The sequence below is a fragment of the Bos indicus x Bos taurus genome, chromosome 2, assembly GCF_003369695.1.
Source record: "Bos indicus x Bos taurus breed Angus x Brahman F1 hybrid chromosome 2, Bos_hybrid_MaternalHap_v2.0, whole genome shotgun sequence".
NCBI lineage: Eukaryota > Metazoa > Chordata > Mammalia > Artiodactyla > Bovidae > Bos > Bos indicus x Bos taurus.
The window spans coordinates 120,054,234-120,069,381 of NC_040077.1; the positions used below are offsets into that span (position 1 = coordinate 120,054,234).

Genomic DNA, 15,148 nt, shown 5'->3' on the forward strand with positions numbered 1-15,148 from the left:
GGTCTGAGCGTGGACATTGGCTGGGGGTGGGGCAAGGTGACTTGTGGGGAGGCAGGGGGCTGGCTTGGGCTTCCCAGGTGGCGCTAGTGATTAAGAACCAGCCTGCCAGTGCAGGAGATGCAAGAGGCGTGAGTTAATCCCTGGGCTGGGAAGATCCTCTGGAAAAGGGCATGGCAGCCTACTCCAGGATTCTTGCCTAGAAAATCCCCATGGACAGGGGAGCCTGGCAGGCTACAGTCCATAGGGTTGCAAACAGTCAGACAGGACTGAGCAACTTAGCACATATGCCCGCAGTGGGCTGGCTTAGGGACCAGGAAGTTTGCACTGGAGCCGGCCTATTGGACCATTCTGTGAGGGGTCAGAGAGACAGAGGCATCTTCTAGCCTCCCCCTCCCCCTGGTGGGGGGTGGAGCAGGTGGGATCCTGGACCTTTCCTCCCCTGCTCCTCCAGCACCCCCCTTGCCAACCCCTAAGCCTTGGGCATCTGAGGCCCCACCTGGAGCCGAGTTTGGGGCTGCTTCTGTTTCCAGGTCTTCTAAGGAAGGAGTTTCTTGGCAGGCTCGGGAGCCTCAGGACTGCAGAATGGCCTTCCCCAGGCTTTTAAGCCTCCGCCACTCTCTCTGGGTCCCTCTGGGAAGCTGAGGGTGGGGGTGGAAAGGTCAGGTTCAGCATCCACAGAAGCCGGAGGTCAGCCTGTCCAGCTCAGGTCAGACACACCATCTGAAAGCCTCGGGACTCAGCTATCGCCCCAGGGACGGGGGCTTATTCCTCCTCCCAAAGTAGGGTTGTCAAGGTAAGACTTGGGACGTACATATACTAAAAAAAAAAGATGATTCATTGTCTACCTGAAATTCAAATTTAACTAGGAACACTGTATTTTATTTTGCTACATCTGACTAAATCTGACAACTCTACCCCAAAGGAAGCCCCCACCAATCCTATCCCAAGGGCCAAATTCTTTGAGGATGTGGTTCTGTGTGGTCACCTACCTCCAGGGTGGCCCGGGGACCCCCACCTCCTAGTACTCACACCTTGTGTGGCGCCTCCCGCACGGTGCTGAGATTGGTCTCTGCGACCCGTAGACTGAGGCAGAAGTGATAGGGTGTCACTTCTGAGGGTACATAGTGAAAGACATCACAGCACATTCTCGCTTGCTTGCTCTTACACCCTCACTCATGGTCAGCTAGCTCTCTGACTTTGGGGAAGACGGCTGGCATGATGAGCAGCCCCGTGGAGAGGTCCACGTGGCAAGGAACTGAGGCCTCCAGCCAACAGCCTTGTGAGTGACTCGGAAGTGGATCCTCTGGCCGAGGGGGCCTCTTCGGTCACAGTGGAGCCTTCAGATGAACCCGAAAGTCTCTGAGCCAGAACCACCCACTCAACTGCTCCTGGATTCCTGACCCTCAGAAACTGTGTGAGACAGTAAACGTCTGTAGTGTCGAGAGACAACGTTTGGGGGTTGTTCATTACGCTAGCAGTGTGACCTTGGGCCAACCACCCCTCACCTCTCAGCTGCAGATTTCTTATCTGCAAAGTGTGTCTTAAGTCTGGCTCATGAGGTGTTCTGAAGATCAAATTTGCTAGTAGGAGTCATGTTACATGTGTCCTGCAAATTTAAGCGGTGGCTATTTATCTCATTCCTCATTTGTGGGCCTCAGTCACTGAGAACGGGCCCCTGGGAGCTCACAGGGGCCTTCTACATCCAGGCCTGGCGTGGTGACTGAGAGGGGACTGAGGCAGGTTGGAAAACCTGATTCTTCACCTCCTTGATGTGCAGGCTTGAGACTCACAGCTGAGCCCACAGCTGAGAGGGAATCAGTGACCTCATGAGCTCAGGTATATAGAAGGAAAGATGTTTAATCTTTCCATGGAACTGAAAAGAAGAGAAATCATTTTAAATCAAAACTGACCCTACTTACTTCTGCTGTCCAATACGAACCTTCCAAAAATTCAAGGTACACATCTTTAGTTTTTTTCCCCCTCTCAATAGGAAAACTAGCTTAGACTTACACCTTTCAGATGAGCAGGGAGTCTGGGTCTTCCCTGGAGTTGGCCACCAACTCGGGAAGGGTCTCTGTCTCACTCAGAGAGATGCTTAAGTAGTGTATGTGTGCTCAATCATGTCTGCCTCTGTGACCTGATGGACTGCAGCCCTCCAGGCTCCTCTGTCCATGGTAATTCTCCAGGCAAGAATACTGGAGTGAGTTGCCAGTCCAGAGGATCTTCCCAACCTAGGGACCGAACCCGTCTCTGGCGTCTCTTGCATTGCAGGCAATGCTTTACCACTGAGCCACCTGGGAAGCCCACGCAGAGATGTGTGAGGGTGGAAAGGCTGAAACCAGATCCCTCGACCACTGTTGTTGCTTCTCTTTGCCACATGGTGGCTCTGTTTGCAGCAAGTCTTACACAATCCAATAGCAAGGCTTCAGTGTGTCAAGCCTGCTCAGATGCCTGGCTATAACCTTCTAGAGGAGAAGTTAAGTGAAAGTCGTTCAGTCATGTCCGACTCTTTGCGACCCCATGGACTATATAATATGTGAATTCTCCAGGCCAGAGTACTGGAGTGGGTTGCCTTCCCAACCCAGGGATCGAACCCAGGTCTCCCACATTGCAGGCGGATTCTTTACCAGCTGAGCCACAACCCTCAAATGCCCCTCCCGACTAAGGATGCCTCTTGAGCAGGTTCCCAGGGTCACAGTGGGTCCCCCAACAACACCCACTCGCCCAGTACTCCAGCCCCAGGGTGCTGTCAGGACTGGTTTACCCTCCAGGTGACATGGAACCCCATCTCCTTCCCTCCCCAGGAAGTGGCACCCATAGGAGACCAGCTTCCCATGAAGCCAGAGGGAGTCCCTACGCACTTTCCCCAGGCCAGCACAGCTACCCACCCCTCTCTCAAAGGGCGATAAATCCATCAGGAAAATGTGCCGGCCTGTGCCGGAACAGAAAATCCCCAAGACTCATGGTTTAAACATCAAGGTTTCCTCTTTCTCATATGGGAAGAATCTTGAGACAGCAGCTGCTTCCCCATCTCAGCTGCCCCACAAAGCTATGATGGACCCGGCTCTGTGCTCTCTGCCCAGCCCTCTCTCCTTCACGTGCTGATTTTGTCCTCCAGCCTGAAGCCTCAGGTAGCACCTTGACTGCCACAGCTCCATATTTCACATCATCTTCAAGGCAGGAAAGGGGTCAGCCTTTTCTGACCCTTTTAACAGGAAGAAAAAGCTGAAACCGCTCAGCTGACTTCAGCAGACACCCCATTGGTCAAGAGGTCATCACATGGCTGCCCCACCTGCAAAGGAGCCTGGAAAATGAACATTTTGCATTTCAGGCCTCTGGAGGAGTAGGTGGCAGAGTTGTTAGACAGCGAGTGAGGACTACAAGAGGCTTTCTCTTAATGGGTTCCAAGCTGTTGTTCCCTGATCCTGGGAAAGATTGAAGGCAGGAGGAGAAGGGGACGACAGAGGAGGAGATGGCTAGATGGCATCACCGACTCAATGGACATGAGTTTGAGTAAACTCCGGGAGTTGATGATAGACAGGGAGGCCTGGCATGCTGCAGCCCATGGGGTCGCAAAGAGTCGGACACGACTGAGCGACTGAACTGAAGCTGTTGTTGTTTAATCTCTAAGTTATGTCTGCTTATTTGCAACACCATGGACTGTGGCCCGCCAAGATCCTCTGTCCATGAGATTTCCAAGGTAAGAATACTGGAGTGGGTTGCCATTTCCTTCTCCAAGGGATCTTCCTGACCCAGGGATTGAACCCAAGTCTCCTGCACTGGCAGGTGAGTTCTTTACCACTGAGCTGCCAGGGAAGTCCAATGGTTCCCATACCCTGACCTTAACACATCCAGGGCAGAAACTGCCACTCCTCAGAGATGCCACAAGATCACCAAGGAGACCTCCCAGAGCCGAGAGAAGGGAAGAAACCGGGAGTTAAAATCTGCATCCAGAAGAAGGAGGTAAGTTCCTACCAGAAGGAAGTCACTCTCCAGAGTGTTCCTTTTCCTTCCCAGACACTTGTAGAGAAGAAAGTCAGAAGTGTCAAGAATCAGCTGACCATCTATGCCTGGGGGTGGTGGAGGAGGGTGGGCAGTAGGTGGTCCATGATTATGGGGAAGAAGCCATTAATGATCTTTGGCAAAGCATCATCTTGGAGGTGAGCAGAGAGGAGGAGGTGGGCTTCCCAGGTGGTACTAGTGGTAAAGAACCCGCCTGCCAATGCAGGAGACCTAAGAGACATGGATTCGATCCCTGGGTCGGGAAGATCCCCTGGAGAAAAGGCACGACAACCCACTCCGGTATTCTTGCCTGGAGAATCCCATGGACAGAGGAGCTTGGGGGGCTACAGTCCATAGGATCACAGAGTCAGACATGACTGTAGCAACTTAGCACAGCACAGAGAAGAGGAGAGGTACTGCTTTGCAAAACAGGTGATGGAATTGAGTCTGGCGGGGGCCGGGGGCAAAGTGGGGAAAAGGAGCCATTGGCTTGGTAAACTCCAGGGAAAGTGGGCTACACACCTAGATGCGTGGTGAGAGGGAAGCTTTTCAGGTTGGGGGCAGGGTCGTCCAGGAAAACCGAGCGCAGGGCCCAGAGCAGGACCAAATGAGAGATCGAGGTAGTTCAGGGAAGGCAGGGGCAACTGCTGTTACTCCCCAACCCCAAAGTCCTGGCAAGGACAGGAGGGCCTTGTGGCCCGATGCAGGGGGCTGGGGTCTGAGCCAACCTCACCTGGATCTCCAAGGACGGGGCACGTGGGCTGACTCCTGCTTCACAGTCACACATTGAAATGGCCAAAGACGCCGTTCACTCAGGGGGAGGGAGACACATCCTCTGATGGTGCCTTCTCTCCAGCTCTCAGAGACCTCCCCTACCCTTCCCCCAGCGTGCATAAGGGTGGGCGGCACGTCTGGGAACCTGCCCACCTACTGGGTCATGCTGAGCTGTCTGCTGGGAATAGCCGGTCAGAAGACAGGTGGTCACTGGCAGCAGGGCCCTCGGTGCCTAGATCAGCCTCAGCCCGCCCTCCCGCTGACCACAATCCACAGTGTGGATGGGGCTGGTTTTCTGGCTCCTCTTGGTTGGTTGGTTAAGTCGCTAAGTCATGTCTGACTCTAGTGGACCCCATGGATTGTAGCCCGCTAGGCTCCTCTGTCCATGGGGATTCTCCAGGCAAGAATACTGGAGTGGGTTGCCATTTCCTCCTCCAGGGGATCTTCCCCACCCAGGGATCGAACCCAGGTCTCCTGCATTGCAGGCAGATTCTTTACCGACTGAGCTATAAGGGAAGCCCTTTTGGGCCCTCTGGGTCACCTCATCAGACTCTACAGGGGCCACCGCCTTCATCCTGCCTGCCCCCACCTTGGACCATGAGTTCCCAGGAGCAGTTCAGGCTTATCCCTGGGTCCCCCTGGCCTCGCTATGTCCCCCCACAAGCTGGGGACTCCATGAATGGATGATTTCACAGATGCTGAGGCCCCACTAAGGAGCCCCTACTCAGGAACTGTCCTATTTCTTAGGGCCTGCATCCCAAATCGTCCTTGGTCCCCCTTCCTTTAAAGTTCACCAGACCTGAGTTCCCTGCCTCAGAGACTGGGGGACCCCAAAACCTGGTGCTCTCATTTATGTTCAGGTTTGGGGACCTCAACCATGTGACACAGAAACTCAAGCACCAAACATGTTTACCCATGGGCCTTCCCACCTCCCCAGATCCTGACCAAGCTGGAGGGAGCAGGAGGAGGGAGCACCGATCAGGACCCTTCCTCAGCGCTCCGCCTTTCTGTCCCATGCTCATCTATCCCCAGCTGTGTCCTCAGCCCCCAGCCGGAACAAGGACAGAGGACTGGGTCAACTGAGCCTGAGAGTGGGGACGGAGGCCGGACGGTCTGGGCAGATGGAGCCCCTCTGTCCTCCCCAGCCTGGGTAATCTGAGCCCGGCATTGTGTCCACCCGGGGACAGCTGACAGCGCTGTGGTCAGACAGCTGGCGGGGTTGGGCTGGGCTGGCCAGGGTGGCTTGGGGTGGGAGAATGTGGGCTGTTACATGAGCCCTGGAGGCTGCACCCCCAGCCCCGGGGGGGAACTGCAGTCCCACCCCGTCCCTACGGAGAACTGTGGCACCATGTGCGGGGGCCAGAGGCCACTGTTCCTTCTGCCGCTGCTAGCTGTCTGCTTGGGTGTGGACACAGCGGGTCCTCCTGGGGAGGCCGGGACCAGGATCCCAAGGACTCAGGGGATGGAGGGTCTGGGGAGGGGTGCTACCGAGGCCTGTCCCCCACCCCCCAACTCTCCACTTCTCCATGTCCCCTGCTCCCGTGGCCCGCCCCCACCCTGATCTGCCCCAGAGGCCGTGTCCCAGGCTCTCACCGCTGTTTGCTCCAGGGGCCAAGGGCCGGAACCAGGAGGAGCGTCTGCTCGGGGACCTGATGCAAGGCTACAACCCCCACCTGAGACCTGCTGAGCACGATTCGGACGTGGTCAACGTCAGCCTGAAGCTCACGCTTACCAACCTCATCTCCCTGGTGAGCACAGGCCTGTGTGTGTGTGTTGGGGGTGGGGGCAGGGATGGCAGCCCACTGCTCCCCCGGGACCCCGCTGGGGAGTGAAGGGGTGGCTCCAGCAGGCAGGAACAGGCAGGGCCCACAGGGGAGAGAGAGAGGGCTTGGGCAGCCCACCAGGGAGCTGGCCAACTCCCATGGGGGCTGCCCAAGAGGCTGGGGTCTTGTAGGGACGTCTGGGGAGTCAGTCCATGATGGGGACTTTGTCCTCTGTTCTGCACCCCTAGAATGAGCGAGAGGAGGCCCTCACCACCAACGTCTGGATAGAAATGGTAAGAAGCTGCTAGACTGCCCTCCTCCTTCCATCAGCTCCACTCTAGGCCCCCGAGGCCCCTTAGAGCTGCCTGTTTCCCTCTCACCCCATCCTGCCTCTTCTGCGTTCCCTGCCCTGGGAGGGGGCCCGGGTCCTGGGGGCAGGATGGGGTCTGGCAGCCCCTCCCCCTGCAGCAGTGGTGTGACTACCGGCTTCGCTGGGACCCTCGAGACTACGGCGGCCTGTGGGTGCTTCGGGTGCCATCCACCATGGTGTGGCGGCCAGACATCGTGCTGGAGAACAAGTGAGGAGGGGGCCCGGGCAGGGCAGGGCCCACAGGACAAGGGGGCCTCCGGGAAAGAGACAGGTGAACAGAGGGTGCAGCTGGGGCCCCTGAGGGCGCCAGGGCATGGGGACTGAGGGTGGGGCCCGGGAACCATCAGCACTGATCCAACCCCGGCTCCACCACCTCAGGGCTGGGGCGCCTGGGTGGCTGCTCTCCCCACTACCGTGGGTACAAGGACAGCTCCCTCGGGAGGCACAGGACAAGCGGGGAGCTTAACCACTGTTGGTCGTGGTCATGACCCGTATGGAGGAGAGCTGGGGTGGGTGTTGTAGGGTGGGTGTTGTGGGAGGTTGTTGGAGGAGGCAGTGGTCCCCGAGGCTGGGGTAGCGGGGGACCAGGCAGGGGCATGGTGGCTGGGAAGGGTTGGTGTCCCGGGGCCCCATCCACTCGGGGCAGAGGACTGGTCAGGGTTGGTGGGGGGGGGGTGTCTCAGTCTAGCAGGGACTGTCGGGGCGCGGGCCCCCAGCCCCACACCCTGGCCTGTCCGCAGCGTGGACGGCGTGTTCGAGGTGGCCCTCTACTGCAACGTGCTCGTGTCTCCCGATGGCTGTGTGTACTGGCTGCCGCCGGCCATCTTCCGCTCCTCCTGCCCCGTCTCTGTCACCTTCTTCCCCTTCGACTGGCAGAACTGCTCCCTCATCTTCCAGTGAGGAGACCCACGCATGGGGGTGGGGGGTTCTCCGAGCGGATCAAAGAGGGGTCCTGGCCAGGTGGGGATCTGAGGCTTCTGGCCAGGGGTGGGGAGCCGGGCTCCACCTCTCTGGGGCCCAGACATCTGGAGATGCCCACGACCCTCCCTGCTAAGCCCCAGACCCCTCACTCATTCTCCTTCACTGCCTCAGTTTCCCCGCCAAAGACAGCCATCAGGGACTGCCGTGGGTGGGCGAGAAGGCACATGCATGCCCATGACACATGTGCACAGACCCATGCACACACACTTTAGATCACTGCACCCTCAGACCCACGGAGAGGCCAGGGCTATCTCAGTGTCCTCCTCCATCAATGGGGGGACGGCGGTCTGTGGGAGGGGTTCCCTATATTTTAGAGAAGCAGCCTTTTTTTTTTTTTTTTAAATAAGGGAACCTATCGGGAGATCCTCTTCAGTAAAAACAGATCAGAGAGGTATAGGCTGTATTTCCTGTTCTCACCATCGGCCCCTTGTGCCCTGGAGGCAACGGAAGGAAGGGACCCCAGATAGCCCTCGGCTCTGGCTGCAACCTCCTGGTCCTTAAAATCTATAGTTTCCCCAGACTTCGAAAACCGGACTCCCTGCCCCGCCCCGCCCCGCCCCGCCCCATCTCATGCCAAGGCTTTGTGAAGAGCTCAGAAATTCTTGACTGTGCTTTTTGAGGCAAAACTGCCCACAGTTGCCCTCAGGAGATGGTCTGTGTGACTTCCTGGGTGAATCTACACACACTCCAATTTATCCTCTTTCCCACCTCCATCTCCCAGGTCCCAGACCTACAGCACCAATGAGATCAATTTGCAGCTGAGCCAGGAAGACGGTCAGACCATCGAATGGATTTTCATCGACCCCGAGGCCTTCACAGGTAATGGCCATCCAAGGTCCATGCAGGACCTGGCTGTGGGGGCGGAGCCAGACCGAGACCACGCCCCCCTCGGTGTCACTCAAGGTGAAAGCTCCCATAAACCATAAAATGCATGTCATTTAAAGGCCCAGCAAAGCTGATCTTCCTCACTGATAGTGACTCTGGTTTTGGTGGGAGGGGCGTCAAGCATCCTTCCCCGCACAGTGCTGCTCCTGTGGGCACTGGGTTCCGTGGGCTGCCGGGATCAGCTCGCCCCCAGTCCCTGTGCCCACCCCCGCCTGCTGCCTGCAGAAAATGGGGAGTGGGCCATCCGGCACCGGCCAGCCAAGATGCTGCTGGACGAGGCGGCCCCAGCCGAGGAGGCAGGCCACCAGAAGGTCGTCTTCTACCTGCTCATCCAGCGCAAGCCCCTCTTCTATGTCATCAACATCATTGCGCCCTGTGTCCTCATCTCCTCCGTAGCCATCCTCATCTACTTCCTTCCTGCCAAGGGTACCTAGTGTTGGTGGGAGGGGGGCGATGGCCCGGCCAGCGGCACAGGGAGCAGGGAGGACAGAATGGCACTATGACTTGGCACCAGGGTCATGGACTCCTTGTGGGGAGGGGACTGCCCCATGGTGGGGAGGTTGAGATCCGCTCTGAGGGCCTCTTGGTCATGGGCAGCGGGGGGCCAGAAGTGTACCGTCGCCATCAACGTGCTCCTGGCCCAGACCGTCTTCCTCTTCCTCGTGGCCAAGAAGGTGCCCGAGACCTCCCAGGCGGTGCCACTCATCAGCAAGTAAGGCTGGCTCTCATGCTTGAGCCCACTTCCTTTCCTCCGTTCTCATGAACACAGGGTACTGCCCTCTTGCCACTCCCTACAATCCTCAATCCCAGGGATGTGGGGGAGTCAGCCACTAGAGGGGTGGGACTGGTATCTGGAGATGAAGCAACCAGCCCCACCACCTGCCTATCCCGCCCTGCAGGTACCTGACCTTCCTCCTGGTGGTGACCATCCTCATTGTCGTGAACGCTGTGGTCGTACTCAACGTGTCTTTGCGGTCCCCCCACACACACTCCATGGCCCGAGGGGTCCGCAAGGCAAGCTCCCTACCCTTGCCTACTTCAGCCTCTTCCTGCCCTGTCTGTTCACATGCCCCTACTGGCCCTGGGCACATTCCTCACCCACCAAGTTCAGCAACAGACCAGCCCCATGTGTATCTTGAACATGCCCAGATGGATCAAGAATAATATAGTGCTTACTCTGTGGGAGGCATATTACGTATACTAACTTATTTAACCTTCCTAAGACTTCTGTGAAATGGGTATTGGTCTCATCTCCCATTTATACATGAGACAACTGAGGCACAGAGAGGTTAAGTATCCCAGACGAGGTTGCACAGCAAGAAAGTGGAGGAGGCAGGATTCTGCCCGGGCCGAGTGGCTCCAGTGCCTGTGTGAGCTGCGGCCCACCTGCAGCAGTCAGCCGGGACCCTTGTTACAAAGGCAGATTCCCAGGCCTGCCCCAGACATCCTGGGTCAGAGGTGGGGCCCAGGAACCTGTGTTCATGACAAGTGTCCTGGTGATTCTGATGTGGACAAAAGTTTGGGGGCTCCAGGTCAGTGTCTGGCTCAGGACAGGTAAGCCGTAGCAGGGCCAAGCCACTGCCCCTGCCAGGCTGCCTCGGGCCCCCATCACGTGAACTCTTTGTGCCAATTGTTACCTTCTGCTCCCAAGCCCGGTCACCCAGGAAGTTCTGCTATCCACTAGGCTAAGCCGCGCACATCTCTCCAGGTGTTCCTGCGGCTCTTGCCCCAGCTGTTACGGATGCACGTTCGCCCACTGGCCCCAGTGGCTGTGCAGGATGCCCACCCCCGTCTACAGAATGGTTCCTCCTCAGGGTGGCCAATCACAGCTGGGGAGGAGGTGGCCCTCTGCCTGCCCCGCAGTGAGCTTCTTTTCCGGCAGCGCCAGCGCAATGGGCTGGTGAGGGCAGCGCTGGAGAAGCTTGGTAAGGCAGGGGGTGTGATGGACAGGAAGGGTCATCTGTTGACCAAGGTGCCAGGCACAGTGGATGAGGGGTCGGCAAACGTCCAGGTTGGGAAGAGAGGGGCTGGGGTCCCTAAGAAAGTGGGGGCCACTTTTTCAGACTGTTCCTCCCCCATTCTACTCCCAAACCTTACCCTTCCTCATCAACAGAGAAAGGCCCAGAGTCAGGGCAGAGCCCAGAATGGTGTGGCAGCCTGAAGCAGGCCGCCCCGGCCATCCAGGCCTGCGTGGAGGCCTGCAACCTCATTGCCCGTGCCCGGCACCAGCAGACTCACTTTGACAGTGTAAGTCAGCAGGGGGTGGGGTAGGGTTTGCACACCTGGTGTGCAAACTTGAACCTGAGATGGGGGCAGGATGAGTGGGGTGGCCATGGTATGGCAATGGCATGGAAAAAGTGGAATTGGGAATGGCGCCATGGGACCATGGAGAAAGCCAGGGTCAGACCTGAAGTAGGTGAGAAGGGCTCAAGGAAATGAAGAGCAGAAGCCTGCTGGGTGGCTAAGGATGCTCCAGAGATCCAGCCTTGGTGTCACCTCTGGTCACCTCTTACCCTGCCTTCCACCCTCAGGGGAACAAGGAGTGGTTCCTGGTGGGCCGAGTGCTGGATCGAGTCTGCTTCCTGGCCATGCTCTCGCTCTTTGTCTGTGGCACTGCTGGCATCTTCCTCATGGCCCACTACAACCGAGTACCTGCCCTGCCTTTTCCTGGGGACCCCCGCTCCTATCTGCCCTCATCTGACTGAGCTGACCAATTGCTGCTAGCCACGTGGAGTCTTATCAGCTGTTTTCTGCTCCTGAGGTCATGAGTATACTATTTGGGAAACACTCTTGGGGGATATGTGAGAAAAGCTGGGGAAATAAAGAGACAGAGCTGGAACCCCAGAGTGGTTGGGGCTGGGATGTGGGCAGAGTGCAGTAGTGGAATCAGCATGCACGTGGCACTGGCTTGCTTGTCCTGGCATTGCCCTCACTTCAGCAAAGTGTTGTCAACTCCCATCACTTCTGAAACCCTAAGGACTCTGTTTATCCTATCCCCAGCTAGACAAGTTCCTAGCCCTCCAGGCCTGGGCCTCTCTTCCCTTTTGCAAGTTCCCTGCAGCTTCTTAAAGGAGGGGAGTCATGAGAGAAGTGAAGAGTGGCAGCCAATGCTCTCTTGAAAGGGAGGCAGCCCACTTCAGGTGGCATCTGCCTGCTTTATGGGGGCTGTAGGCATCAAACATTTTATGAGTTTTATTCTCTTTTTTTCATTCTCAAAAGCTCCTCATAGCATTACAGATAAGCAAGAGTCACTATTCCCCTGTGTTTAGGTTGGGCAAATTGGGGCCTAGAGTAAGAGGGGCTTGCCAGAACAATGGTGGATAAATAAGGTTTGGAGTTCAGAATTCCCAACTCTGACCCAATCTTAGACATTCTATGAAAGTTCTATGGCTTGGAAAATGGACCCCTCTTCTTTCTCTTCTCAAAGGCCAGGGAATTTGCACTGGTCTGAAGGGATGGTTAAGACAAGAAAGAGCTAGGGAGGGAAGTAGGGAGCCTGAGAGGAGACCCTGACCAGCCTCCCTTGGCCCTAGTTAGGAAACAAGGAGGCTAGCTGGTCTTTGGGGAAGGCCATGCTTTTAGAGTATGGCTGGAGCCTGAGCCCTGAGTTCTACTGGTGACAAGACACGAGCACATTTGTGCTTCCTGAAATTGTGTCTTCATCTGTAAATATGGGCACAGATATCAGTTCCTATCTACCTTCATCACAGGATCAAAGGTGCCGATGAAGATTAAAAAAATGTTACAGTATCCTGACAACGGGACATTGTTGGGGGGCGGGGAGCAAGACCCCGGAAATAGCCAGGGTTGCTGGCTTTCGAAATCACTCATCAGCAGGTTCATTGCATTTACTCCAGAGCGTGTGTGTGCGCTGCACGCACTGCTGTGTATTTGGAGCAGCAGGTAATTCGATGATGAAGGGACCACTGCTGGTTCCTGTAAGCCTCTTACAAGCTCAGCCACCTGGGGTGAGTCTCTCACCCTCTCTGCCTCGGAAGGTGGAGAGGAGCTCTGTAGCTCCTGGCACAAGTAAGCAAAGATGAACAATCGCTACCGTTTATTGAGGGCAACTTTGTGTAGAGCCTGACACTGATTATCTCGATCAATCCACAAGGCAACGTGAAGATACGGGTAGTGTATCAAAGGACGGCCAGTACCAAAGAAACAGCGTCAGGGAGGTTAGGAGAGAGTCCAGGATCGCGCAGCTCCACTGCAGGTGGAGTCGGGATTTTTAGCAAGAGCCGGCTCCCTCAGCGACTCGGAGCTGCCCTTCTCGGAGCCCGCCTCGGGAGGCGGTCAGGACGCCCTCGGCTAAGCAGAGCGGGCGGCAGGCAGGAACAAGGACCGGCACAGGAACCGAGACCCGACTTCACGCCACACAGGCGCCAAACCTGAGCGCCTCAGCCCAGGAGGAAAGCGTCCCGGGATATCCGCCCCCTACCCGGCCAAAGCGCCAACGTTCCGCTGTGCCCTGAGCAACCGGAAGTGGCCGGACCCTAGGCGGAGGGACCTGGGGGAGCGGAAGTCACTTCGTGAGGCAGTGGCGACGGTGGCGGCGAGAGGATGAACAACAAGTTCGACGCGTGAGTGGCGCGTGGCCGTCCCCCGGGGCCCCTTCCCCCCAACTGTTCCCTGCGCCCACCCCCGCCCGCACTGCAGGCGGCGCAAACTGCGGCACAGGCCACAATCTCTGACTCGGGCTGCGGTCTGGCCGGCCCTGTGCGGCCAGCGGGCATGAGGGGGTTAGGGACGAGGGATGCAGGGGTCTCGGGGACCCCAGGGTCGTACGGACCCAGGGCGAAGTGCGGTGTCCTGGGGGCAGGAGGTGGCCGTGCGGCCCGGAAGGAGATTTTGGGACGCCCCGCCCGAGTGCGGGTTACCCGCGGCGTGGAGGGGCGGAGACCTCGGCCGTTTGGCTGTTTCCGCAGCCTGGCCGCCCTGCCACTGAATTCAGCATTTCTCACACACCTCTCTGGCCTAAGCAGGTCACCTCTCCTCTGAGTCTCAGTTTTCTCATTTGCAAAGTAGGGACCGTAACAGAGCCCATGTTACAGAGTTGCGAGGATGCAGTGAGGTAATGTGGCTGCCGCGTTTAGCGCAGCGGCTGCTCTGTTACGGAATTTTCATCATCTTCCTGAGACTCCTTCCTACTTCCTTTCTTCTTCCTCCTCTTTTCGCCCTCTTCCAACATACTCTCCCAGAACTCAGTTTCTTACCCAACGGGTGAACCTTATCTATTGTTTGAGTCCTAGTTCTAGCATCAAACATTTTGGAGGTGCAGAAAGGAAATGCGTAAATTTTTGCACATTTCCCTCCAGCAATTGTATCTGGAGGTAGATTTTTGTTCTTGGCTTTCTTCTAATAGTCTAGCAGTAAATCTGTCTTCTTTTCCGAAGACCTAGATTTCCAGCCTCAGACCCACAAGTTACCAGCTATTTGACAGCAGGAAAATTACCGAGTCTCTGAGCCTCTGTTAATCCAAACTGCATTAGTGATTAGTGTCTTGCTGCTGCACTGGGTGTGATAAGGATCAAATCACATTCAGCAGTGCTTAAAGGTACTTTGTAAAGTGTTAAATAGAGAGATATACATGTAAAGTGGAATTACCATTAGTTTAGTTTGTGACCCACTGTTGCTGAGGGGAAATTGGACTTTTTCCAGGACAGTGAGTGCTGGTGTGCAAATTCATAGGTCCTGGATTCCAGCACTCTTGGCAGCTCCTCAGGAATGTTTCCTGGTTGCTGAGAGGGCTCTACTACTTGAAAAAAAGTCTTTGGGAGTTTGCTTCTGTAGCCCACTGTGTAGCTGAGCACATCCCTATACTGATTACCACTGTCCCACCCCCCATCTCCAGGGACTTCCCTGGTGGCTCACTGGTGAAGAATCTGCCTGCCAATGCAGGAGATGCAGGTTTGATCCCTGGGTCGGGAAGGTCCGCTGGAGAAGGAAATGGCAACCCATTCCAGTATTCCTGCCTGATAAATCCCATGGACAGAGGAGCCTGGCAGGCTATAGTCCATGGGGTTGCAAAAGAGTCTGACCCAACTTAGCGACTGAACAACAAAAACCCCATCCTGAGCCCTTCAAATCTTAGCTCTGGATTGGGGTCCTGTCTCAGTGGAGCTTTCTGCCAACCCTATACTCCTTTCTCCACCAAACTGAAGAAATCAAAATTTCATCTTAAGATACTTTATGGGTCATCTGGTCCATTCCTACCCAAATATTTCTTGATCTGCAGCTGCTGCTAAGTCGCTTCAGTTGTGTCCAACTCTGCGACCCCATAGACAGCAGCCCACCAGGCTCCTCTGTTTCTGGGATTCTCCAGGCAAGAATACTGGAGTGGATTGCCATTGCCTTCTCCAATGCATGCATG

General features: G+C 56.4%; 2 protein-coding genes across 6 annotated transcripts in view; both read left to right on the forward strand.

Moving 5' to 3' along the window:
- Nucleotides 1-6,016: 6,016 nt before the first annotated feature.
- Nucleotides 6,017-11,614, forward strand: CHRNG (cholinergic receptor nicotinic gamma subunit). Of its 3 annotated transcripts, none has more exons than XM_027516507.1 (12): nucleotides 6,017-6,179; nucleotides 6,385-6,524; nucleotides 6,788-6,832; nucleotides 7,011-7,117; nucleotides 7,650-7,805; nucleotides 8,612-8,709; nucleotides 9,001-9,201; nucleotides 9,373-9,487; nucleotides 9,675-9,789; nucleotides 10,484-10,700; nucleotides 10,889-11,022; nucleotides 11,307-11,614. In XM_027516507.1, exons 1-12 carry the CDS (start codon nucleotides 6,047-6,049, stop codon nucleotides 11,478-11,480), a joined length of 1,635 nt encoding a protein of 544 aa, XP_027372308.1. In that variant the 5' UTR covers nucleotides 6,017-6,046; the 3' UTR covers nucleotides 11,481-11,614. The 3 variants fall into 3 exon arrangements, with proteins under 3 accessions (XP_027372308.1, XP_027372299.1, XP_027372316.1); XM_027516498.1 differs by having other exon boundaries at nucleotides 6,018-6,179; nucleotides 7,008-7,117; XM_027516515.1 differs by lacking the exon at nucleotides 7,650-7,805 and having other exon boundaries at nucleotides 6,018-6,179; nucleotides 7,008-7,117.
- A 93-nt stretch (nucleotides 11,615-11,707) lies between these two features.
- Nucleotides 11,708-15,148, forward strand: part of EIF4E2 (eukaryotic translation initiation factor 4E family member 2) — a 32,494-nt gene continuing 29,053 nt past the window's right edge. For all 3 annotated transcript variants that reach the window (XM_027516535.1, XM_027516542.1, XM_027516528.1), the window contains exon 1: nucleotides 11,708-13,358. In XM_027516535.1, the coding sequence (XP_027372336.1) occupies nucleotides 13,339-13,358 (20 nt within the window). In that variant the 5' untranslated portion in view covers nucleotides 11,708-13,338. The remainder of the gene's footprint in view (nucleotides 13,359-15,148) is intronic.